The sequence below is a fragment of the Mesoplodon bidens genome, assembly GCF_964165515.1.
Source record: "Mesoplodon bidens genome assembly, chromosome: 13".
Classification (NCBI taxonomy): domain Eukaryota; kingdom Metazoa; phylum Chordata; class Mammalia; order Artiodactyla; family Ziphiidae; genus Mesoplodon; species Mesoplodon bidens.
Window position 1 is genome coordinate 24,814,280 of NC_138169.1, and position 26,054 is coordinate 24,840,333.

Below are 26,054 nucleotides of genomic sequence, written 5' to 3' on the forward strand. Positions count from 1 at the left end.
CTTCTGCCTCATTGCCCAGAGCTATGTCACTGGCCATCTTTAGCTTCTGAAGAGGCTGGGAGAGAAACCTTTCCAGCCTTCCTAGTGGATGCGGGTGAGGAAGCAGAGGCTTGGCGGTGGGTGTCGTGTGTCTACGACTGATGTCTGCCTCACTGTGTTAGAGCATTCACATTGTACTCTTTTTCCTTTCTTTGCTCTTGAATGGTGGCAGGAAAGAATACTGGACTGGATTTTAGGAGACCTGAATTTTGGTTCTTACCTAGACCCTAGATAATGGTTTGATCTGGGGTTAAGTTACGGCTCTAGGTCTCAGTTTCTCAAATTGTAAAATGAGAGTGAGAATATTTTTTCTCTAAGCATCTACCAGAATTATAATTCTGATACTATGTTTTCATTGACTTTGAAATTTGTGATGGGGTGGTCAGTTTCAACTTGTAATCTCTTTTTAAATCAAGTGGGTTATTTGTTACTTTGGGTAAAGTTGGGCATATTGATCTTTGCTTTTTTTTTTTTTTTGTCTTTTTCCTTATTGAATTATTTATTTCTCACTTTTAGGAATGTTAGAGGGGAATGATATCATACCAGAAACTTCAGAATAATACCTTTATGTGCTTGGAGAATGTTTTAACTTCTATAAACTGGAGTTGTTTTATCATTAATAAATGAAACCAAAATGACCACTGAATTAATAGGGCAAAAATAATACATACAGTATGTGTCCATATGCAAGGCAGTCTTAAATAGGAAGTAGTCACCTCTTTTTCTGAAGAGAAGATCTGAACAAAATTACTTGGCTAATTTGGGAAGTAGATAAAACAGTCACGTCCATTTATAGTATTTAATTTATCAGTATTTTTCATCATTCTTAGTTAAGGCTTTGCTTCCTATTTTCTTGAGAAAACAGAAGTAACAGAAGAGACCATCACTCAGTCTACTGACCGCCAGCATCTATCGCCATATGACCTGCTTTCCCAACTGTTAGACAAATGAACTGGCCATGTATTCATCTGTGGCAAAATCCTTTTGTGTTGCATTCCCCTTGTGCCTACTCCAGGCCATCACAGTAGCAGGTTTTTTTCTGTCTCTTCTGTGTCAATTTTTCCCTCTTTACTGGATCATTTGTACCGGCAAACAATGCTATTATTTTCCTATCCTGAAAAAAAAAAATCTCTTTGATACTACTTCCTCCTGCAGCTAGCTCTCCCTCTCTTTGCTTCCCTCTACATTTCCTGGCCATCCCCAACCTCTCCAGCACCTCTTTTTGTAGTCTCAAGTCCATCCTACGAGGCTTTTGATTCCATCATGCCACCAAAATTGTTTTTGCTTTTGTAAGGTCACTACATTTGCTAAAATCAATGGTGAATTCTTAAATTTCCTCTCACTTGACTTACCAAGAAGCATTAGACAACCCATCATTCCCTTCTTCAAGGAGCCCTTTCTTCTCCCAGTGTCAAGGTTACCATCCTCTCTGTTTCCCTTCCACCTCTTTGTTCCCTCTAACTCTCTTTTGTTGGTTCCTCCTCATCTAAGTATCCCACCCCCAGTCCTTGCACTGCCTCTCTGTCTACCTCCCAACCATGTCAACCTCATCCCATGATTCCCAAAGGTACACACCCAGCCCAGACCTCTTCCTGGACTGCTACACATGTGACACTCCACTCTGTGCCCAATAGACGTCATAACTCAGTATGTTCATAACCAAAGTCTAGACCTTCCCCACAGACCTCCCTGTTCCTCTCTCCAGTAAAGGAAGCTCCCATCCTTCCAGTGACTCGGGTCAAGAAACCTAGGAGTCATCCTTGGTATCTTATTCCCTCACTCCCCAATTACAATGCCAAATGCCAAAATTATGTTGATTCAACCTTCAAAATAGATTCAGACTCCAAGCTCTTTTCAGTACCTCCAGTTGCTACCACCCTGGTCCAGGTCATCATGTCTCCCCTGAATGACTCCAGGAGCCTCCTCACTGGTCTCCTGCTCCCAGCCTTGTCCTTAGTCAGTCTCTTCACACAGACAGTCTGAGTAATCCAGTCATGTCACTCTTCGGCTCAGACCTCGGCAGCTTCCCATCCTGCTTACAGTAAAAGCCAGAGTCCTTACTGTGGCCTATAGGCTAGTCACCTTTTTGTTTTACCTATCTATGGATCTTCTCTTTTTCATTTCTGCCATCATAGTTTTAATTTCCAAGAGCTCTTTTTTGTTCTCTGAATATTCCTTTTTTTAAAAAAATAACATCCTGGAGGCTCATAATTTTTTTGAGGTTAACGTAATGATTTATTTCTAAGGTTTTTGACTGCTCGGTTTCTTCTAAGCTCCTTTTTTCTGTGTGCTTTTGTTCACTGTCTCATGTTGTATTCTTTCCTCAAATGTCAAGAGATCCTTTTATTATCTGCTCATATTTAAGAGTTAATATTAGAAGCTTATATACCCATTCAGTGTATGCATAGGGACTTGTAATCTGAGGGTTTCCCTTTAGGCTTTTGAGGCAGAAACCAGATAGTTTCATTGAGGGAACTCCCATCTGTCAGTATCTGAAGGCCTTTTCAGTTTTCCCCAGAGGAGAGGAATCCTCCAAACTCCTTCTGGGGTAGAGTAGGGTGGAGGCGGGGGGCGATGGTTATAAGCTTGGCGGCAAGCAGAGGAGAGGGAATGTGGGTCTCACTGTTCGGTATGTAGACTCTCGGTTTAGGACTGTCTCCCGAGCTGTGCCTGGTGTTGGAGAGTCCAGTGCCCCTCAGGTTCAGCCTCTCCAGAGATAAGCCTGAGTCTCTGCCAGGGTGAATAATGGGATCCAAGGGCCTAAGTGCTTCTTACGCACAGGCTTCCAAACAATCCTGTGTTTTCATTTCCACCCAGGGCTCCCCCCTTCCTGATACCTCTTGTTTCCATGCCTTTCTGGGGTTCATGCCACCAGCCACTTGCCTCTTGACTCTCCTCCCACCGACACTTAATTCTCTGCCTTCTTTCACCTGTTGATTCAGTTGCCACTCACCTGCCTGCTTTCTGTCATCTAAAATTTGTTGGCATCTTTTTTTTGTTTGTTTTTGTTTTGTTTTTTTGTGGTATGCGGGCCTCTCACTGTTGTGGCCTCTCCCGTTGCAGAGCACAGGCTCAGCGGCCACGGCTCACGGGCTCAGCCGCTCCGCGGCATATGGGATCTTCCCAGACTGGGGCACGAACCCGTGTCCCCTGCATTGGCAGGCGGACTCTCAACCACTGCGCCACCAGGGAAGCCCTGTTGGCATCTCTTGCCTAACATTGTTGCTCCTGTTCTCTTTCTTTGTGGGCTTACACCTTTTGAAAGTATTTGCTGTTATTTTAGTGAGGTTTTGGGAAAGGAAGGAAGTAGATGGATAGATAGATGGTAGAAGGAAGTAAATGGGTGTGGTTCTCTTCCATTAAAAATTTAAAAAATTGTAGGGCTTCCCTGGTGGCGCAGTGGTTGAGAGTCCGCCTGCCGATGCAGGGGACGCCGGTTCGTGCCCCGGTCCGGGAGGATCCCGTGTGCCGCGGAGCGGCTGGGCCCTTGAGCCATGGCCGCTGGGCCTGCGCGTCCGGAGCCTGTGCTCCGCGATGGGAGAGGCCGCAGCGGTGAGAGGCCCGCGTACCGCAAAAAAAAAAAACAAGAAAAAAAAATTTAAAAAATTATGAACAAAGCTGTTGCTCAAAAATTTTTTCAAACTAAAGAAATGTGTAATACAGGAAATACTAGTCTCCTGGTAATAACAATCCCTCCTGGTACTAACAATCCCTCCCTGAGACAGAACCACTGGTAACAGTTTAGTATTTTGGAGATCTTTTCAGGCTTTTAATTTGTATAATATAATAACTTTTATATGTACACATACATGTATGCATATAGGTAGATATGTTTTTATGTATACATACAAATATGTTGGTGTGTGCACACATTTTATACATATATATTTGGTGTATATTATATTCCAACATATGAGTCCTGGAAATACAAAAAAAAAATTAGCTTTAAAAAAGAGTTTAGGGGCTTCCCTGGTGGCGCAGTGGTTTAAGAATCCACCTGCCAATGCAGGGGACACGGGTTCGAGCCCTGGTCCGGGAAGATCCCACATGCCGTGGAGCAACTAAGCCCATGCACCATAACTACTGAGCCTGCGCACTAGAGCCCACAAGGCACAACTACTGAGCCCGTGTGCCACAACTACTGAAGCCCACGTGCCTAGAGCCCAAGCTCCGAAACAAGAGAAGTCACCGCAGTGAGAAGCCCTTGCACTGCAACAAAGAGTGCCCCCGCTCGCTGCAACTAGAGAAACCCCGCACGTAGCAACAAAGAATCAAAGCAGCCAAAAATAAATAAATTAAATAAATTAAAAAAAAAAAAAGAGTTTAGGGGATTTCACTGGCGATCCAGAGGTTAAGACTTCATGCTTCCACTGTAGGGGGTGGGGGTTCAGTCCCTGGTCAGAGAACTAAAACTCCACGTGCTGCAGCATGGCCCAAAAAAATAGTAATAAAAAATAATAAATAAATAAATAAATTTTAAAAAGGTTGAAAAACATATCATACCTACCACAAGGTAGCTTTACTTTTTCATCCAGCAATTTTTCTGGAGCATCTTCCATTTCAGTATCTTCCGCTCTACTCTATTCATTAAAAAATTACTGAGTAGCGTTGATTGAATTTAAGCTGTCCCCTTTTGATGGGTACTTATGGTGATTTTCTCTATTTATTACTATGAATAGCAGTGAGGTGAATTTCTTTTATTTTTATTTTTTTCCATTCTTTTTCAAATTCTTTTCCCATTTAGGTTATTACAGAATATTGAGCAGAGTTCCCTGTGCTGTACAGTAGGTCCTTGTTGGTTATCTATTTAATTAAATTAATTAATTAATTTAAATTCTTATCTTTATTTATTTTATTTTATTTATTTTTGGCTGTGTTGGGTCTTTGTTGCTGTGCATGGGCTTTCTCTAGTTGCGGTGAGCGGGGGCTACTCTTTGTTTCAGTGCGCGGGCTTCTCATTGCAGTGGCTTCTCTTGGTGTGGAGCACGGGGTCTAGGTGTGTGGGCTTCAGTAGTTGTGGCTCACGGGCTAAGTTGCTCCGCGGCATGTGGGATCTTCCTGGACCAGGGCTTGAACCCATGTCCCCTCCGTTGGCAGGCGGATTCTTAACCACTCCGCCACCAGGGAAGCCCTGGTTATCTATTTTAAATATAGCAGTCAATCCGAAATTCCCAGTCTGTTCTTCTCCCCCAGCCTTCCCCCCTGGTAACCATAAGTTCATTCTCTAAGTCTGTGAGTCTGTTTCTGTTTGTAGATAAGTTCATTTGTATCATTTTTTTTTTCAGATTCTGCATATAAGTGATATCATCTGCTATTTGTCTTTCTCTGTCTGACTTACTTCACTTAGGATGGTAATCTCCAGGTCCATCCATGTTGCTACAAATGGCATTATTTCATTCTTTTTTATGGCTGAGTTATATTTCATTGTATATTTATGTACCACATCTTCTTAATCCATTCATCTGTCATTGGACATTTAGGTTGCTTCCATGTCTTGGCTATTGTTTTTTTTGTTTTTTAAAATATTTATTTAGACTGCGAAGGGTCTTAGTTGCGGCATGCTGGATCTTTGTTGCGGCATGCAGGCTTTTAGTTGCAGCATGTGGAATCTAATTCCCCAACCAGGGATCAAACCCAGGCCCCCTGCATTGGGAGCATGGAGCCCTACCCACTGGACCACCAGGAAGTCCCATGTCTTGGCTGTTGTAAATAGTGCTGCAATAAACATTGGGAGGTGAATTTCTCTGTGTATATTTTTGCCAGCCTGTTTTTTAAAACCTGTGAGTGGGTGAGGATGAAGGACATGTTAGTAACCTACAGAACCATGAAAAGAAATTTGGAGTGGCTGACAGGCCAGAGTTCCTGAGTTACCAGTCTTCTTGACCATGCCTGTTAGCATCAGCACAATCTCACTGCCCTGCTGCTTGCTTTCTTAATAGCTTTTTCCCTTCTTATTTTCTCTTCTCTTTTGCTCTTGTTATAACTCCCCTAGTCAGATTTCAGTTAAACTAATATATTCTGTTAAGTCCTAGGAATACCATTAGGCATTTGCTTATTTTATAACTTTTAATCTCCTGGGTATGTAAATGAGAAGTGTAGCTACTATCTTTTACTGATCAAATATACTTTTTAGTCTGGTGAATGAAAAAAATTGAGAATGTTAATTCTCAACTCACTTATGGTATTTGAAAAGTCAGATTTTTTTTACTTTCACCTCTTTAATTGGTAAGATCTAGAGTATAAAATTTTTTAGCCTCATTTCTAGTTTAAGTAGTTCTAATGTTTTGATCTGAAAAAGTTGAATATGTCTATTTTTAATCTATTTTGGTGTTATCAAATAATGAACCACACTTTTCTATGAGAAAGCAATGGCCATATGAAACAGTGATTTGGGAATAGATATCAGCTCCAACATTGTCAGTTATGTCTCTCTGTTTTTTTTTTCACTGCCCTAGGTTTTACTATGAGCAAAGAATTCTGCAGAAGGTCTTTGAAGAATGGAAAGAAGAATGGTGGGTTTCCCGTCGAGAGTGGAAACTCCGTGTTCGAGCTGACTGTCACTATAGGTAGGATTTCATGTTACGTTACTTTAATTTTACTGATACACGTTATCAGATAATTACTTGTTGGCATGTTTCTGGTCAAAAGGATAGAAGTTTTTTTCCTGGTTTTATTGAGATATAATTGACGTATATTAATTACTGTATGAGTTTTTTAGGTGTACAGAATAAAGGTTTGACTTACATATTATGAAATGATTACCACAGTAAGTTTAGCTAATGTTTATCATCTCATATAGCCACAATAAAAAGAAAAGGGGAAAAAAAAGAAAAAAATTTTCTCCTTGTAATGAGAACTTCTAGGATTTACTGTCTTAACAACTTTCATATATATCATACAGCAGTGGTAACTATAGTCATCATGTTGTACATTACATCCCTAGAACTTCTTTGTCTCATAACTGGAAGTTTGCACCTTCTGACTGCCGCCCCCAACCCACCCGGCCTCTGGTAACCACAAATCTGATCTTTTTCTGAGTTTGTTTTTTTTTTAAGATTCCACTTAGCCTAATGCCCTCAAGGTCCATCCATGTTGTCGCAAATGGCAGGGTTTCCTCTTTTTTTTAATATGCATGTTTTTATGGGGTTTCCTCATTTTTTAATGGCTGAGTAAATTCCATTGTATATAGATACCACAACTTTACCCATTCATCCACCTTTGGACACTTAGGTTGTTTCCCTGTCGTGGCTATTGTAAATAATGCTGCTGTGAACATGGTGGTGCAGATATCTTTTCAAGTTAGTGTTTTTGTTTCCTTTGGATATATTCCCAGAAGTGGGATTGCTGGATTGTTTGGTAGTTCTATTTTTAATTTTTTAAAGATCCTGCATACTGTTTTCCTTGGTGGCTATACCAATTTACAATCCTACCAACAGTCCACAAGGTTCCCTTTTCTCCATATCCTCACCAGAGTTTATCTCTTGTCTTTTTTTTTTCTTTTTTATGTCTTATTTTTTGGAGACCTAATTTCCTACTTTTCCTTTTTTTAATTGAGGTAAAATGGTTTGTAACATTATATAAATTTAGGTGCACATTATAATTCTATATTGTCTTTTTGATGATGACCATTTTAACAGGTGTGTGGTGATTTTGATCTCATTGTGATTTTGATTTATATTTTCCTAATGACTAGTAGTGTTGAGCATCTTTTCATGTACCTGTTGGCCATTTGTATATCTCCTTTGGAAAAGTGTCTGTTTAGGTCCTTTGCCCATTTTTAAATTGGATTATTCGGTTTTTTTGCTATTGAGTTATATGAGTTCTTCATATATTTTGGATATTAATCCCTTATCAGCTATACGGGTTGCAAGTATTTTTTCCCCATTGTGTAGGTTGTCATTGTCACTTTGTTGGCTGTATCTTTTGCTGTGCATAAGCCTTTTGGTTTGCTGTAGTCCCACTTGTTTATTTTTTATTTTGTTGCTTGTGCTTTAGGTGTCATATCCAAAAAATCATTGCTAAGACTTATGTGAAGGAGCTTTTTTCCTATATTTTCTTCTGGAATTTCATGGTTTCAGGTCTTGCATTTAAGTCTTTAATCCATTTCTAGTTAATGAGTGGTGTTAGATATGAATCTAGTTTCATTGTTTTACATGTGAATATCCAGTTTTCCCAGCCCTGTTTATTGAAGAGACTGTCTTTTTTCCATTGAATATTCTTGGCTCCCTTGTCAAATATTAGATGACGGTATATACTTGGGTTAATTTTGGGGCTCTCAACTCTATTCCATTAGTCTGTTTGTCTGTTTTTATTCCAATGCCATAATATACTATAGCTTGAAAACAGGAAGTGTGATGCCTCCTGCTTTGTTCTTTCTCTGGATTGCTTTGACTATTTGGGGTCTTTTGTGGTTCCACATAAATTTTAGGATTGTTTTCTCTACTTTTGTAAACATGCCATTGGAATCTTGATAGGGATTGCATTGAATCTATAGATGGCTTTTGGTAGTACTAACATTTTAACAATATTTTTCCAATTCATGAACGTGGAATACCTTTCCATTTATTTGTCTTCTTGGATTTCTTTCATCAATGTCTTGTAGTTTTCAGAGTAGAGACCTTTCACCTCCTTGGTTAAATTTATTCCTAAGCATTTTGTTATTTTTGATGCTATTGTAAATGAGATTGATTTATTTCTTTTTCAGATAATTTGTTGTTACTGTATAGAATTGCTACTTACTTTTTTACGTTAATTTTATATCCTATGATTTTACTGAGTTCATTGATTAGATCTAACAATTTTTTGGTTGAGTCTCTAGGAGTTTCTATATGTAAAATCATGATGGCATTTGCAAATAGAGACAGTTTTACTTCTTCCTTTCCAATTCCAATGCTTTTTCTTTCTTTTTTTTGCCCAATTGCTCTGGCTAGGACTCCAGTACTATGTTAAGTAGGAGTGGTGAGAGTGGGCACCCTTGTCCTGTTCCTGATCTTAGAGGAAAAGCTTTTAGCCTTTCTCCATTGAGTATGATGTTACCTGTGGGCTCACCATATGTGGCCTTTATTATATTGAGATACTGATGATCATATGATTCTTTTCTTTCATTCTGTTATGTGAGGTATCACATTGACTGAGTTTGTGGAGGTTGGACCATCCTTGCAACGAGAAGAGTTTTGGATTATTTTCTGTATTTCTTCAAATTCTTTTTAGAGTAAGCAAGATCAAAGTCCTAAATTAAGCCCAGGTACACAATACTGTGTGCATGTGAGCACATATACACAGAGATACCCCTCTAATTCAAGTAATCATTATGTAATGATCATGCTAATGATTTGAATATGTTTTTCTCACTGACTCTCACTTCTGTATAATTTCTAATTCTGTGTTTTAAAATAATAAAGTTGTTTTAATTTGTATTGATTGGGAGAAAATATATGCCCAATATAGAACATTAAGAAAATAGAAATAGAAAAAACTTTAAAAATTTATTTAGTTTTTTAGCAATAAAGAGAAGAAACTCTTAATCTTTGACATTTGTATTCCCAAAGATAAGTGGAAGAAAAAGTAAAAATTGGGAATTAGATCACATATATATTTTTATATCTTTTTTTTTTTGCGGTACACGGGCCTCTCACTGTTGTGTCCTCTCCCGTTGCGGAGCACAGGCTCCGGACGCGCAGGCTCAGCGCCATGGCTCATGGGCCCAGCCGCTCCATGGCATGTGGGATCTTCCTGGACCGGGGCACGAACCCGTGCCCCCTGCATCAGCAGGTGGACTCTCAACCACTGCGCCACCAGGGAAGCCCTATACCTTTTTTAAAGTAAAAACTTAGTATGTCTTATACATTGTTTCTTTTTCAAATGGTATTCACTCATTATAATCATGTCTTTAAGCTCTTTGGGGCAGGGTTTCTGATTTATGGATGTTTCAGGTATCCATAAATATAGACGTCGTTGAATCGTTCTAAGAAGCTGGCAGAGTATGAAACCAAGTTTTAGGAAATGGGATAGTGAAGATATGGAGGGACTGACGGTCTTTTTTTTTTTTTTTTTGCGTGCTTTTTGGTTCTTTGCTGTGCGCAGCTTTCTCTAGTTGAAGCGAGGAGGGGCTACTCTTCCTTGCGGTGCACAAGCTTCTCATTGCGGTGGCTTCTCTTGTTGCGGAGCGTGGGCTTCAGTAGTTGTGGCTTGCAGGCTCTAGAGCACAGGCTCAGTAGTTGTGGCACACAGGCTTAGTTGCTCTGTGGCATGTGGGTTCTTCCCAGACCAGGGCTCGAACCCGTGTCCCCTGAATTGGCAGGTGGATTATTAACCACTGCGCCACCAGGGAAGCCCTGGGACTGACAGTCTTAATGTGTATAATGTATGTATTGAGACAGAAAAGACAAAGGAGAACATTGACTGTTTTAGTGCAAATGAGAGGTTATGTTTTACATGGTGTGGATGATTAAGATATGACTGTCCTTCCAAATGCCACAGCTTTGTGGGTGCTGAAGGTGAAGTTATTCTAGGGTAATTCACACCTTTCTTCCTTGGTAATAATATAAGGTGTGGAGAACGACACTCCAGTTTTAGCTTAGGATATAGATTGGCTTTTTTGTGTCAGAAGTGTTCCTGTTAATTTCTCCTAAGTACAGGACGGACTGGGTATGTCGAATTAGGAGTTGTTTTGTTTTAAAGAAACACTATTTGCTTTTTTGGCTCCTCAGATATTACTTGTACAGCCTGATGTTCCAGACCTGGAAGACCTACATGCATCAGCAGCGGGAGATGAGGAACAGGTACCTGAGAGCCGAGGATCATGGTGAGAAAAGGAAGTACACGTCTAAAGAAAATGCCTCTGTTTATTTGTCTTTTTTTTCCTTTATTAAGATTTTTTTTTTAAGAGCAGTTTTAGGTTCACAGCAAAGTTGAGGGGAAGGTAGCAATTGCCCATACACCCCCTCCCCAACACATACATAGCCTCTCCCATTATCAGCATCCCCCATCAGTGTGGTACATTTGTTACAGCTGGTGAACTTACACTGACACATCATAATCACTCAAAGTCCATAGTTTACATTAGGGTGTATTTTCTTTGGTGAGGTGTCGATTAAGTTCTTTTGCCCATTTTTAATTGGGTCGTTTGTTTTCTTGTTGAGTTTTAAGAGTTCTTTGTATATTTTGGATAATAATCCTTTGTCAGATGTGTCTTTTGCAAATATTTTCTTCCACTCTGTGGCTTGTCTTCTCATTCTTTTGACATTGTCTTCTGCAGAGCAGAAGTTTTTAATTTTAATGAAGCCCAGCTTATCAATTTTTTCTTTCATGGATGGTGCCTTTGGTGTTGCCTTTGGTCTAAAAAGTCATCACCATACCCAGGGTCATCTAGGTTTTCTTACGTTATCATCTAGAAGTTTTATAGTTTTGTGTTTTACATTTAGGTCTGTGATCCATTTTGAGTTAATTTTTATGAAGAGGGTAAGGTCTGTGTCTTTTTTGCATGTGGATGTCCAGTTGTTCCTATACCATTTGTTAAAAAGACTATCTTTGCTCCATTGTATTCCTTTGCTCCTTTGTCAAAGATAAGTTGACTATATTTATGTGGGTCTGTTGCCAGGCTCTCTGCTGTCTTCCACTGATCTGTTTGTCACTTCTTTTGTCAATATCACACTGTTTTGGTTACTGTAGCCTTATAGTAATTCTTCAACTCAGGTAGTGTCAGTCCTCCAGCCTTCTTCTTTAATATTGTGTTGGGTATTCCAGGTCTTTTGCCTCTATATAAATGTTATAATCAGTTTGTGATATCCACAGGATAACTTGCTGGGATTTTGGTTGGGATTGCATTGACTCTATAAATCAGGTTGGGAAGAACTGACATCTTGACAATATTGAGTCTTCCTATCCTGAACATGGACTCTCTCCCTGTTTATTTAGTTCTTCTTTTATGTCTTTCATCACTGTTTTGTAGTTTCCTCACACAGATTTTATATATGTTTTATTAGATTTATACCTAAATATTTCATTTTTTGAGTGCTACTGTAAATGGTGGTGTATTTTCAATTTCAAATTCCACTTGTTCATTGCTGGTATATAGGAAATCAGTTGACTTTTGTATATTAACCTTGCATCCTTCAGCCTTACTATGAATTGCTTATTAGTTCTAGGAGTTTTTTGTCAATCCTTTTTGGCTTCTTTACATAGACAGTCATGTCATTTGCAAACAAAGACAGTTTTATTTCTTCCCAACCTGTATACCTTTTATTGCTTTTGTCTAGTTGCATTAGCTAGAACTTCTAATATGATGTTGAAAGAGAGTGAGAGGGGTCATCCTTGCCTTATACTTTTATTTTTTATTTTACTCTTTTTTTTTTTTTTTAGTTTCTGCTTTATAACAAAGTGAATCAGTCATACATATACATCTGTTCCCACATCCCTTCTCTCTTGCGTCTCCCTCCCTCCCACCTTGCCTTATACTTGATTAGTGGAAAAGCTTTTGAGTTTCTCACCATTAAGTATGATATAGGCTTTCTGTAGATATTCTTTATCAAGTTGAGGAAGATCCCCACTTTTCCTAGTTTACTGAAAGCCGATTTACTTTTGCCTTCACAAAAGCTCAGAAGCTTTTGTGAAGGATGAGTACATTGTCTGTGAGAGAGAATAACTCCAAGTCAAAGGGAAGACTTGTTTGATTCCCTTTCCTGTTTTCCAGAATGTGTGATCTCTGAGCCGGAACTCCTGTGTGATCATACCCCTATGGTTTTCTCTATATGGCATGGTTTTGGCACCTGCCACTCACTTAAGCATGATTTGTGTGAACTGGCTGTTCGTGCCCTGCTGGTGCAGTGTTCTGGCTGTGTTCCTCTCGCAGCACTTGGGACTGTTGTCTGTTTTGCTGCCATGTGTCACATTGCAGTGCTTACTTCTGATCTTCTTTGTCCAGGTTGCCCCTTAGTGATCTTATGGCCAGTTTAGCTCTGGTCAGTGTCTGATTCCTGTAGTTGAACCCAGAAAACCATGTGGGGAGCCTAAGGGAAAAAAGGCACTAACTTTCAAAATGATAATGCAGCCTGCTGTTTCTCATAGCCATTTCACATGAATGCCCTGTAGGCACCTCAAACTCAGCACATCCCCAGTACAGCTTGTCCACTGCTCCCCGTTTAGACGTGCTCATCCTACTTTTCCTAGCTAAGCAAGAAACCTTACTTACAAATGGCTTCGTCGTAACAGCATTTAGTTATCTTCTCTTAAAACATGCCTCCCTGAGGTGTCCCTTGCACTCATCTTTTCTTTGCCAATGCCTGAGACTAAGCCTCATCTGTTTCCCCAGAGTATTATAAGTACCTCTTCTTTTATCTCCTTGCATTTATTTTCTTCTTTTTATAGATAATCTCGTTTACTCTTTGCAAACATACCTTGAAGGGAAGCACCATTTTGCAGATGAGGAACTCATGTGAGGTTACTTAGCTCAGTGACAAGGTCAGTACTCAGGCCCAGCTTATCTTACTCAGGAGCCTAAACTCTAAGCTACAGCACCATAGTAGTCCTTGTTGCCCGAGATATGCTTATTCCTAAGGTCTGAGGTGGGCCCAAAGAAGCTACATGTTAAATTCTTTTTCATATTTTGACTTGACTTGTCAACAACTATGAAATATGAAGGTATAACTCTAGTCATCCTGACCACATTTTGGAGAATGTCCTGAAAATGTTTTACATAATTTTATTTTCTCCTTTGTGTTCTAAAAAGAAAAGAAACTTATTTCATCAGTGATGACTTTCATAATGAAAATGGAATTTACCACAAAGGGAGACCTATGGACTTTTGTGCCTCCCATATTTAGTAAACTCTCTTTCCTCCAGGATCATTACTGGTCCTTGTTATTCACAGCTACAAACAGATACAGATAGTATCCTTTCCTTTTGTCTTGCTTATTCTACTTTATAATTATTGTTTCAAACAGCAAATTTTATAACATGACTTCTTCTTTAACTTTATATTATGGAAATTTAAAAATATCTACAAAATGGAAAGGTAGAATAATGAACTTGCGTGTACCCATCATCCAGCTTCCAATAATTATCGACTCACATATATCCATATCCACATTCACTTCTCTGCTTCCTGTGTTATTTCATGTGTAAATATTGCAGAATATAACTCTAAAAAAAATAAGGACTTTTAAAATAAAAGATTTCTGAACAGTGCAGTACACTGATTTTCCTTTAAAAGTTTTGTAAATGTTATCACTTATATAACCATTCTTCACATATTGCATCCTTATTAATTTTGTAGAGCTTCACAAGTTTTCCAGCAGAGGGCACTAGAAGACTGGAGGAATTTAGATATTCAAAGGAGGGATGAGTCAGAGCTTTTGAACTTTTGTCTTAACCCAGAGTGATCCATCTCCCCCATCCCCTTTTTGAAAATCTCTTTGGTGCCATCTAGATGCAAAACAAAAGATGCGACAGGCCTGGAAGTCCTGGTTGATCTACGTGGTTTTTCGTAAGACCAAACTTCGGATGCAGACCACCGCCCTGGAGTTTAGACAGTGGAGTATTTTGTGGTGAGTGTGCTCCATTGCCCTACAGATCAGCAGCGTTCATTTTACCTCAGCTTTGCTTTATGCTCCTGGAAAACCAGCATAAAAACCCACCTTAAAACAGTGTTTTGGGGATTTCCCTGGTAGTCCAGTGGTTAAGAATCTGCCTTCCAATGCAGGGGACGTGGGTTTGATCCCTGGTTGGGGAACTAAGATCCCACATTCCACGGGGCAACTAAGACCACACGCTTTGGAGCCTGCGCACCACAACTAGACAGAAGCCTGCGTGCCACAACTAAGACCCAATCAGCCAAATAAATAAGTATTTTTTAAAAAAACCCAAAAACAAAAAACAATGTTTTGATACTTAATAAATATTTATTGATAACTTGTTCAACATTGAGATCAGGTTTTCACCAAATCATAAGTAACACTAATTGAGTACTTACTAGAAAACCCTGTGTTAAGTTTCTGTGTGTGTTAATTTTTTAATGTAAAGTGTCTCATTTAATCCTTACCATAAACTATAAAATAAATACTGTTATTGCACAGACTAAGATATATGAGCTCAGGCAAGTTACTCAACCTTTCTGAGACTTACTGTATAAGTTGTAATTATCAGAACTAGGGCTCACCCACCCATCTCTCTGATGCCAAAGCTCATGCTCTTAACTTCTGCCTTGCACTGCATCTCAGCAGCATTGTCCACACATTGGAGGGTGAGTTAGTCCACTCTGAAAGCCAGGTGTGTGTAGCAATGAGCTGCTTTATAATGGGACTGATTCCACTGTGCATTGTTCCCAGTGGTCCTCTGGTGTCCCGAATGGCAGTGTCTTAAAAGCTCAGTTCCAGAGCGTGTCTGTAGTGTCTAAGTCTGGATCTGACCTTAGGAACCATCCGTTTCCAACCCTTAACTGACAGCTCTAGAACTGATTCTTGGCTGTTTAGGGAGAGGGACTTGAGCTCAGGGTCTGAGGCCCAGCCCTCAATGCCCTTCTCTTTTCTGGCTGGCCTTGCTCTGACTGGTCCCATCTTCGATTTGCTCTCTGACAGGGTGTGGTGGAGCACGTGGAGACGGCAACTGGGACAGGTCCACCTGGGCCGTGCCCTCCATGCCTCAGCTGTGAAGCACAGGGCCCGGAGCCTCCAGCTGCAGGTGAGTCCAGCAGACTCGGGCTTTGGTGTCCTCTGTCCACGTCGTCAGGCACCATACCCACATTGGGAGCTTGGGCAGGTGGGGTCGGACTCGCAAGCAGAAAGCTGACCGTCATGCTGCTGCCTCTCTGCTGGGCCCTCCCTGCAGCTCGAGGGATGGAAGGGGGGATGGGAGGCAACTTGGAAGGCTGGACTCTTCAACAGACAGAGGCCGCTGGAAGGAATGTGCTAGATGTGATTTCCAGTGATATTTAGAGAGCTCCTGTTAATTGTGGAGCCAGAACGGGATTTATGAATTAATTATAAATATGTTTAAAGAAACAGCAATATATTCTTTATTTCCTCATTACTCTTTTCCTACAGCAAATTAGAAAACAAGGGCAGAAAAGAAACTAAGACTGAAAAGAAAACCTGGCTTTTTCATATAATTTTGCTTATTTCTTAGAGTTCCTTTTGGGAAAGCCACTAGCTTTTGGTCAGTTATAAAGGCTTAACATCTGTACCAAACGTATGCTGTGGTGAAGCTTTTTTATGGCCTTTGATAAGCTTTCTGAACTTCTGTCACTTTTTAGTGTCTCCTGGGTACTTACAGGGCTGCCAAGTCAGTCATAGAGAATAGAACAGGGAGGAGGAGAAAAAGAAGTGCGTGTTACTATATTGTAGGAGTAATAACTTCTTTTTTCCATTTATTTATTGATTTATTTTTGGCTGCGTTGGGTCTTCGTTTTAGCGCGCAGGCTTTCTCTAGTTGCGGCGAGCAGGGGCTACTCTTCATTGCGGTGAGCGGGCTTCTCATTGTGGTGGCTTCTCTTGTTGCAGAGCACAGGCTCTAGGCACGCAGGCTGCAGTAGTTGTGGCACGTAGGCTCAGTAGTTGTGGCTCGTGGGCTCTAGAGCTCAGGCTCGGTAACTGTGGCACATGGGCTTAGTTGCTCCGTGGCATGTGGGATCTTCCTGGACCAGGGCTCGAACCTGTGTCCCCTGCATTGGCAGGCGGATTCTTAACCACTGCACCACCAGGGAAGTCCCTGTAGGAGTAATAGCTTTTTAATCTGACAACATTTTGTATCATCCATGCAAGAATATGCAGTATATGAAGATCATATGCAGACAGCATAGATTGGGGTCAGCAAACTTGCCCACGGATCAGATTTGGCCAGCTGATTGTTGTTGTAAATAAAGTTTTATTGGGATGCAGTTACACCTTTTCATTTATGTATTGTCTAAGCTGCTTTCAGGCTACAACAGTAAAGTTGAGTAGTTGCAACAGAGACCATGTGGCCTGCAAAGCCTAAAAAAAAGTATTATCTGACCTTTTAAGAAAAAAATTTGCCGACCTCTGAACTCATAAGGTGTTCTGAAGCAGTAGCAAGGAAATAGACATAGTTCTTGCCAGTGATAATAACAATAACAAGAACAGCAGGAGCAGTAATAGTATTTATTGTGGTCTTACTGTCCTAGGTGCTAGACTAAGTGCTTTACATGTGTTATCTCAATTTTCAAAATTATTTTTTAAATCCCATATATTACAGGTTAAATAACTCGAATGAGGGTCACGCACCTAGCAAAGGTCAGAGCCAGTATTTGAACCGAGGCAGCCTGAAAAGTGCAGAGCCGTTCTTTTAACTATCATGCTGCCCTGTCCTCAGTAGACTTGTGCTCTCAGGAGGGAGAGGGAACTATGAATGTGAAAATGCCAGAAGCATAGGAACATAATGAGGCTGGTTTTCTGTCGCTGATGGACTCCAGCTATGTGAGCGCTCGTCCCTTTTAGATAGTCACTTTGAGAGCCTATAAACTCGTACTACTGGTGCCGCTATTGCTCAGAACACTTTTAGAATTCCTTTTTTACTGTTGCCTTCAAAGCTTGCAACAACAGATACGAATGAATATTTCTAGTGATGGCAGGTTTTCGTGGTTTGAGGTTGGATTTAACTTAGAAGACACCCGAGAGTCGTTCAGAATCAAATCCAATGAAAAACGTGAGCAATCAAGATAACACTGATATGGACCACACTATATGAGACTCTAAGGCAAATTTTATAGTGCAGATTATAAGTAAAATCCTTGTGTCTGATAAGTACCATATGATTTACCAAGAACTTAAATTTAAGTCATTTCTCTTAATCCTCACAGCATCTCTGAACTAGGCAGGGCAGACGTCATGAGATATGTGAAATTTTAAAAAATTAAATTATGTACTTCAAAAATAAAAACATTAAATATAAAACATTTATTAAAAATATTAAAAGATATCCAAGTACCCAACATACAGGTTTAAAAGGTGTTAGCATTTTCCATGCTTGCCCCAGGATTTAATGTAATTTAATGTAATTAAATTCACAGTTCAAGCCCCCCCTCCTTCTGCCACCTCTCCTCCTTAGCGATAACCTGTACCCTGATACTGAAGTCCTCATTTTCTTGTGTTCTTTTGCACTTGTAAAAATGTGTGCATACATATACATAAAGAATAAATGTTCTGACTTTGTGTTGTTAGGAAACTTATGAATGGTGTCATACTGTACATTTACTTTGCAGCTTGCTTTTTTTGAATGCAACAGTGTATTTTTGAGGTTTATCCATGTTGATACATAGAGATCTGTCAACTACCTATAATATGCCTTTGTACTGAATAAGGCTCAGTTTACCTGCTCAGTGCTGCTGAACTGTTGATTCCTTCTGATTATGTTTTTTACAATTACAAACAGTGTGGCAGACAGCACTCTTAAACACAGATCCCTGTGCAAGAGTCTGAGTTTCTCTTGTTCCTGAAAGTGAAACTTCTTTGGGTATCATCTCATCATCCTTATCAAGCATCACCTATTTGCTCCAGTGCTGTGCCAGTTTATGTGCTAAAATTTCGGTTCCCATTTCTTTTGACCTCATCAGCACTTTGCATTATCAGACTTGGACATTTTCACCAGTTTGATAGGTCTGAAGTGGTAATTCCTTGTTGCTTTAATTTACATTTCGCTGATTCCTAGTGAAGCCCAGCATCTTTTCAGACACTTGTTTGCCATTTGAGTTTCTGTTTTTCAGCTTGTTACTATCCCTCACTCCTTTTTTTCTGTTGGGTTATTTGGCTTTTTCTGCTCTGTGGACATTGTCATACATTCTGCTTACTAATCTTTTGACTATTAGGTACATTGCAAGTATTTTCTTCTAGTCCATAGCTTGTTTTTTTGCTTTGTTTATGGTGCTTTTTGTTTCATGCAAGTGTTATTATTTTCAGTGTACCTAATTCTTGTATCTTATGGTTTGGTCTTTAATCTATCTTGGGTTTAATTTTATAAATTGTGTGTAACAGGGTCTTAGTTTGTCATTTTCCTTATGGATAATTTCTGCAGCACTGTTTACTGGTTAGTTCATCCTTTATCTTTTTTTTTTTTTTTTTTTTTTTTCTTTTTGCGGTATGCGGGCCTCTCACTGTTGTGGCCTCTCCCGTTGCGGAGCACAGGCTCCGGATGCGCAGGCCCAGCGGCCATGGCTCACGGGCCCAGCCGCTCCGCGGCATATGGGATCCTCCCAGACCGGGGCACGAACCCGTATCCCCTGCATCGGCAGGCGGACTCTCAACCACTGCGCCACCAGGGAGGCCCCCTTTATCTTTTTTATACTGACTATTAGTCCACCTCCATTATGGAGCAAGGTCCCATTTGTTCATGGGTCTATTCTGGGCTCTGTATTCCATTGGTCTATTTGTCTATCTCTGAGCCAGTACACACTGTTTTGATTATGATTTAATGAAGCAGGTAGGAAAGAACAAAGGTTCTCTAGTCATACTGCCCAGGTGGAAATTCTGCTGCCATTACCTATTAGCTTTGTGCCTTTTTTAATGAGTTACCTAATCTCCCTGTACCTTAGACTTCTTTTTTTTTTTAATATTGCATTTTGGTTTTTATTTTTTATTGCATTTTATTTTTTAATTTTATTTTTTTATACAGCAGGTTATACATATTAGTGTATATATGTCAATCCTAGTCTCCCAATTCATCCACCCCCCCACCTTAGATTTCTTATCTGTAAGTAAATAATAATGGTACCTTCCTCATAGGATTGTTGAGGATTAAGTGTGGTGATACATGTAATATGCTTAGAGCAATGCTTTGAGTATGGAAATCCTCAGTGAATGCTAACTGTTTATTACTACTCCTGATCTTACTGTATAGCTCTTAAGTTTTCATATGTGGAAAGAGATCTTCTTTATTCTTGTTCTTTTTAAAAATTGTCTTGGTAGTTGTTCTTTACTCTTACTAATTTTAGGATCAACTCGTCAAGTTCCACAAGAAAGCCTACTAGGATTTTTCATTATAGTACACTGACTTTTTACATTAGATTGGAGAAAATTGTCATGTTTGTGATATTGAGTCACCCCACCCATGAGCTTGACGTAGCTCGTGATATATTGATGGGCGTGAGAGGGAGAGTAGAAAAGATTAGGCCATGAGGTGACAAGGAGGCAGATGTAATAGTAAGGCTCTGCAGGCTGTGCCCATAAAGGCTTTGGCTCTTTTTCCAGGGGAGGGGGAAGCTACTGGCTTTGAGAAGAGGAGTGATGTGATCACACCCCTCCTCTTAACAGGCTCCTTCTGTTTCATCGTGTGCTGCCTTTTGAGGAAGGAAGGGAGAGAGAGAGAGAGAGTGTGTGTGTGTTATATTTTCAAGAAGAAACAATGGAAAAATAAACCAAAAACTAAGGAAAAGTGGTTACCTCTGGGGGAAGGGAGGGAACAAAGTACTTCTGTGAATTTACTTTGTTACATAGGTTTAACTTTGGAACCATGTAAATATTTGATATAATTAAAAACAAAAAATCATAAAGGAAAAGAACCAATCCCTAGGATTTTAGAATATGCCGAAACAAATATATCAAGTTTGTAGCAATGACTACAAAGAGAAAATAATTACTTTAAAATACAATATTTTGGCTGTTCATCCCAAGTGGGGATGTGTTCTAAGGACACAAAGAACTACTAAGAGATCTAAAATTGCATTCAATGGTCTTATTTTAAGTAGCAGGTTTGGATTGTTGGGTTGAATCTGTTACAGCTACATTGTAAGATAAAGCAAATAACTATGGCTGTGTCATTAGGAAGCATGATTTTCAGTGTAAAAGGAAAGATTACAGGTACAAAATCAGAAATTAAACAAAAGCCTTGTTATCTGAAATTGGAAATGTCAATATCGGTATGGACTCATGATTTTTTTCCCCTAAAATAGTGAATTTCTAACTCTATTTACTGAAAAGACTTAAATGCTTTATTACTGGCACTGCTTCTAGCATCCCCAGTGCCCAGGTTGTGGTCTCTTCTATTTCCCACTAAGGGGAACTGAGGCTTTTTGGAGAAATGGCTGACTCCAGGTATAGAGCAGGAATAGACATCATAAGCCTAGGAGGTAGTGTGCAGGAGTATGAGGAAATTAACAGAGGTTAATGGGGTTGTGTCAGAAGGACTCCCATAGGCTTAAGATAGAACAATTTGAACATCAAAAAGAATAATGACTGCCGTGGATTGAAAACATATCAAATATGTAAAAATTCATGCATTCATAATGAGAAGAAGAGCTCATTGGTCACAGTTTTGGGTTGTTAGAGCATTAATTCAATTCTTTGGAAATTAATGAAGGCCGAAGTCAAGCATTTATCCTGCCTTTCCTATACAAACTAATCTTTGAAAAACGAGAGGGTTAATGGGAGAGTAAGGCTTCTTTATAGAATTTCAGTTAATAAATGCAGGAGTATTAGAATTAGAAAATTGCCACCCCAGTGAGAAAATGGATCTAGGCAGCAATCACCCAGGGGAAAGACAACAGGGAAGTATAAGGGAGGGATCAGATTAATGCCATCTGAAGCCACTGAACAGTCTTGGCATTGCTAAAACTATGGCAGCCAACCACGATGTGATGTAACAGGAAGTACCCAGCAGCACTTGAGACACGTTCTTGCCTAAAATTTGAACATGACTCCCGTCAAGCCTAACATGAATCTGACTATCAGTTCATGGGAAATACAGGGATCAGAGGGACAAGTTAAAGACATCTGGAGGAGACAATCGGACAAATCTAAAACGTGGGACAGTTTATAGCGTACATGACCTGGTTTCTCTAACAAATTGGTAGCGTGAAGAGAAAAAAGGCAGGGAGGGAAATTGTCATATAGATGGAGAGATTTAAGTGACATAACCACAACAAATGAGAAAGGACAATTCTGGCTGTTGTGTTAAGAACAGACCTCAGAAAATCAAGGATAAAAGCAGGGAGGACAGTTAGGAAGCGATTACAAAGTTCCAGGAGAGATTCTGGACAAGGATGATAGGAAGATGGTTTTGGATTCTGGGTATGTTTTGAAGGTATTGCTGATGGGATTTGCTAGTGGATAGTTAAGATGTGAAGTGTCAGAGATATCTCTAAGAGGACTCCCAGGTTTTTGGCCTAAGTAATTGGAACAATGGAGTTGCTATTTACTGAAATGGGGGTGTTGGAGGGAGAGGCAGGTTTGTAGGGAAAGATTAGGAGGAGCTCCATTCTGAGCTCTATATCTTCAGCCTGATGGGCCTTCCAGATGTCCACGAGGGGGTGTCAGGGAGGCAGCTGGATATATGTGTGGAGTCTTAAGGATGAGTCCAGACCTGAGATGTAAAGTTGGGAGTCCTCAACATGCAGATGACATTTAGAGCCATGAGACTAGGTGAAAGCACAAAGGGGAGTGGGTATAGCCAGTGGAACTGAGCCTGTCTGGTGAAGAGATGGGAATCAGCGGCGGGAACAGAAGAGAGGCCAAGGTATACTGGAAGCCAGGTGGAGGCGGGTGTGATGAGCTGCGTCACGTGCTTCTGGCAGGCCAGGGCAGGTGAGGACTGAGATTTGGCCTTCGGATTGAGCCACGTGGAGGTCATTGATGCCCTTGATAAGAGCAGTTTCAGTGAACCCGATGGGGAGAGGATTCAAGAAAACCAGCTTAGAAGAGAAATGAGAAAGGTAGAGAGCCCCTTTGAAGAGTTTGGAAAGGAAAGCACTTGGGTGTTAGCTGGGTGGCACAGTGGTCTAGAGAGGGGTGTTTGGTGGTTGGTTTGAGGATCACTGATTTATTCCCTTCAGGAAGTACTTGTGTGACAATAATCTTTCATCCCAACTTTTTAATTTTGACAAATACCAAATCACAGAAAAGGTGGATTCTGGGCTCTCTTCACTAGTTTAACCCATCCTTAACATCTTTCCACATTTGCTTTCTCTCAAGTGTATCAGTATATTTTTTACATTTTCTGAGTTGCTTTAAAGTTGCAGACATAAAGTTTACCCTAAATACTTAAGCTCATATCTCCTAAAAATAAGGATGTTTTCCTATATAACCACAATATCACTGTCATATCTAAGAAATGTAATGTTGATATAGTAATATCTAGAATACAGTTCGTATTGCAGCTGTATATTGTTGCTCTTTTAGTGTCAGGTGCAGGGTACAATCAAAGGTCACCCATTGCTTTTGGTTGTCACATCCCCTCAGGGAGAAATAACAACACACTCAAATGCTGATTTTAAAAATCCAGCAGAGAGTGGAAACTGATGATGCAGAAGGGAGTGGGGGGAATTGCCAGAGTGATAAACTTGAGAAGGTGAGAAAAGATGGGCTGTATGCATGGCAGGGGCAACCTGTGATGGGAGAGTGGACAGTTTATCCAGAGCAACAGGAGAGAAGGCAGAGCCTGTTGGCAGGTGGGGGACATGTGAGAGCTTGAGAAAATTGTCTTTTGATTGCTTTTATTTTCTTGGTGAAATAGGAAAAATGGTATTCAGCTGAGAGGAAGCAAAGGGGAAGAGGTGTTACGGGTTTAGAAAGGTATAAGGGGGGCTTCCCTTGTGGCGCAGTGGTTGAGAGTCTGCCTGCCAATGCAGGGGACACGGGTTCGTGCCCCAGTCCGGGAAGATCCCACATGCCGCGGAGCGGATAGGCCCGTGAGCCATGGCCGCTGGGCCTGCGCGTCTGGAGCCTGTGCTCCGCAACAGGAGAGGCCTGCGTACCGCAAAAAAAAACAAAACAAAAAATCAAAAAAAAAAAAAAAAGGTATAAGGTATAAGAGAAGGTATCAAGTCATCTATGACAGTCACCTTCAAAGTAAGGCATGTGTTTTGCTGAGTGTGCACGAAGGCTTTCCCAAGGGTGTGCATTTATGGATAATCTTAAGGGAATCCTTCTGTAGACCCTCAGTTTCTGTAGGTCCACGTCTTGGAGACTAATGTCCCTGAGAAAGAGCCTCTTGACCATAGGCTTCCTCCCACTTTGAAAGAAAAGGCAGACCCTCCTCTCGTATCCCTAATCTGAATTAATTATATCACCCCTTGGATTGTCCCTGCTTCTTGTATATGCATTGATTTTATTAATCCTTTTTTCCCCCCTTCTTAATCCAGAAAAAATTACTTTCTGGAAGCAGAGAATGCCCTTCTTAAAGATCTTTTCACCCCAGATTCCCATCACTTACAATTCTCCTTGGGAATTTCCCCTCCTTTTTAGCCTTTCCTGTGTGTGTATCTAATTTTAGCCTTTCCAGTGTGTGTGTTTCTCTTTTCCCTCACCGGTACTTCACCTCTGTTTTCCTGCCTCCATTGACTGTTGTCTTTTCTCTGGTTTTCAGGCTTGGTCACGGTGGCAGGAACAGCTTCTGCATGTCTGGAGGGAGAGGCGAAAGATGGTCTCCGCAGTGAAACACCATCAGCACTGGCAACAGTGGAGAGCCCTGAGGGCCTGGCTGGAATACCTGCAGGTGCGCAGAGAGAAGAGGCAGCGGAGAGGTGAGCAGGAAGTCCTAGGCTCCAGGGACAGAGGGTTGGTCACAGTGCCCACTCTCCTGTTGCCTGTTACCGCCAATAGGGTGGTAACTTATTAAGGGGAGATATAACCGTGTTACACCACAGATTTTCAAAAAGGAGATTGAGGAGGAAGATAAATTATCCTCAATTCACAGTTAAGATATTTCCTTCTGTTTTTTATCAATATTTGATTCAGTAGGATTTAAATTATGCCATAAATACTGTGATTGTTATGATTGGTATGATACATACAATTTTGTATCTTTTTTTAACTTTTTATTTTATATTGGAGTATATCCGATTAACAATGTTGTGATAGTTTCAGGTGCACAGCAAAGCGACTCAGCCATACATATACATGTATCCATTCTCCCCCAGACTCCTCTCCCATCTAGGCTATATCTTGCCTTTTTTTTTTTCACACAACTAATCAATACTTTTCTGTGTCTTTAAGTGTTCTTAATAAATGTTATTTTTCAATTGATTGTATTTTACAGGAGAGGGGCTTACCTTAATCTACTTAGCAATTTTTTTTTTTTTTTTGGCCTTGCTGTGCATCTTGCAGGATCTTAGTTCCCCGACCAGGGATCGAACCCATGCCCCCTGCAGTGGAAGTGCAGAGTCCTAACCACTGGATCGTCAGGGAAGTCCCTAGCCATTCTTGTATTAATAGATATTTGGGTTGTTTGTCCTCAGTTATGCAGATGCATGTGATTTATGGTGATGAGTTTTTGAACGCTATTCTGATGGTTTTGTTTCCCCGAGAGAGGTCAGAAGTAATGATAAATAGGTCATGATCGTAGGTACTTTTTGTACTTCAGTTTCTTGAGCCCACACAGAAGTGAGTTGGAACACTGTGCTGGCCGCAGGGTTAGGCTCTCCTGCTTACCCTAGGCCTCCCTGTGGGATCTCCTAGGCTGCCTACACTGTCTCTTGGGAGAGGGAATGTGTCCGTGTGAAAATAGTGATGGGGGACCACCTGTCTGGTTGCCCAAGCCTGAAAGTTGAAGGCATGAAGCTATTTAATGATGAGCTGCCGACTAACGAGCCTCCAGTTATGGCATTCTCATTCCAGGACCAGTTCCCTTCCACTTGCTGGACTTATGCTCTTCAGGCCAGTCGCTAATTAGTCTTAAAAGGAGATGGAGCTGGCAGCCTGTAGCAGCCTGGCTGAAAGCTCACAAAAGCCTTTGACAGCATGTTGACCAAGTTGTGTGTCATTGACTCAGACCCTGAAATCCCATCCGGGAAACATTGATAAAGAGGCAAAAGTGAAATGGAGTCTTCTTTGAAAGCAGCAGTCGCCATTACTGCTCCTCAGTAGCTAACTAGGAGCCTCAGCCCTTTGATAGAACCCTTTTCTCTTTCCTGGGAGAGAAGAGATATACTGATAGCTAAGGGATTCCTCCCGTGTTTAAAAACCTTTTATTCTGGGACTTCCCTGGCAGTCCAGTGGTTAAGACTCAACGCTTCCAGTGCAGGGGGCTTGATCCCTGGTGGGGGAACTAAGATCCCACATGCTGCATGGCACAGCCAA

General features: G+C 40.6%; 1 protein-coding gene across 9 annotated transcripts in view; it reads left to right on the plus strand.

Annotated features, from left to right (window-relative positions):
- The window catches only part of SFI1 (SFI1 centrin binding protein), a gene marked incomplete at its 3' end in the record, with an annotated part of 77,871 nt that overhangs the window by 21,958 nt on the left and 29,859 nt on the right, over nt 1-26,054 (plus strand). For 8 of the 9 annotated variants that reach the window (XM_081251678.1, XM_081251684.1, XM_081251682.1 and 5 more), the window contains exons 5-9: nt 6,495-6,605; nt 10,749-10,843; nt 14,465-14,582; nt 15,612-15,714; nt 24,343-24,499. In XM_081251678.1, coding sequence (XP_081107804.1) covers nt 6,495-6,605; nt 10,749-10,843; nt 14,465-14,582; nt 15,612-15,714; nt 24,343-24,499 — 584 coding nt within the window. Of the gene's footprint in view, nt 1-6,494; nt 6,606-10,748; nt 10,844-14,464; nt 14,583-15,611; nt 15,715-24,342; nt 24,500-26,054 lie in introns of those variants that run through there. The other variant, XM_081251685.1, reaches the window with a different exon arrangement.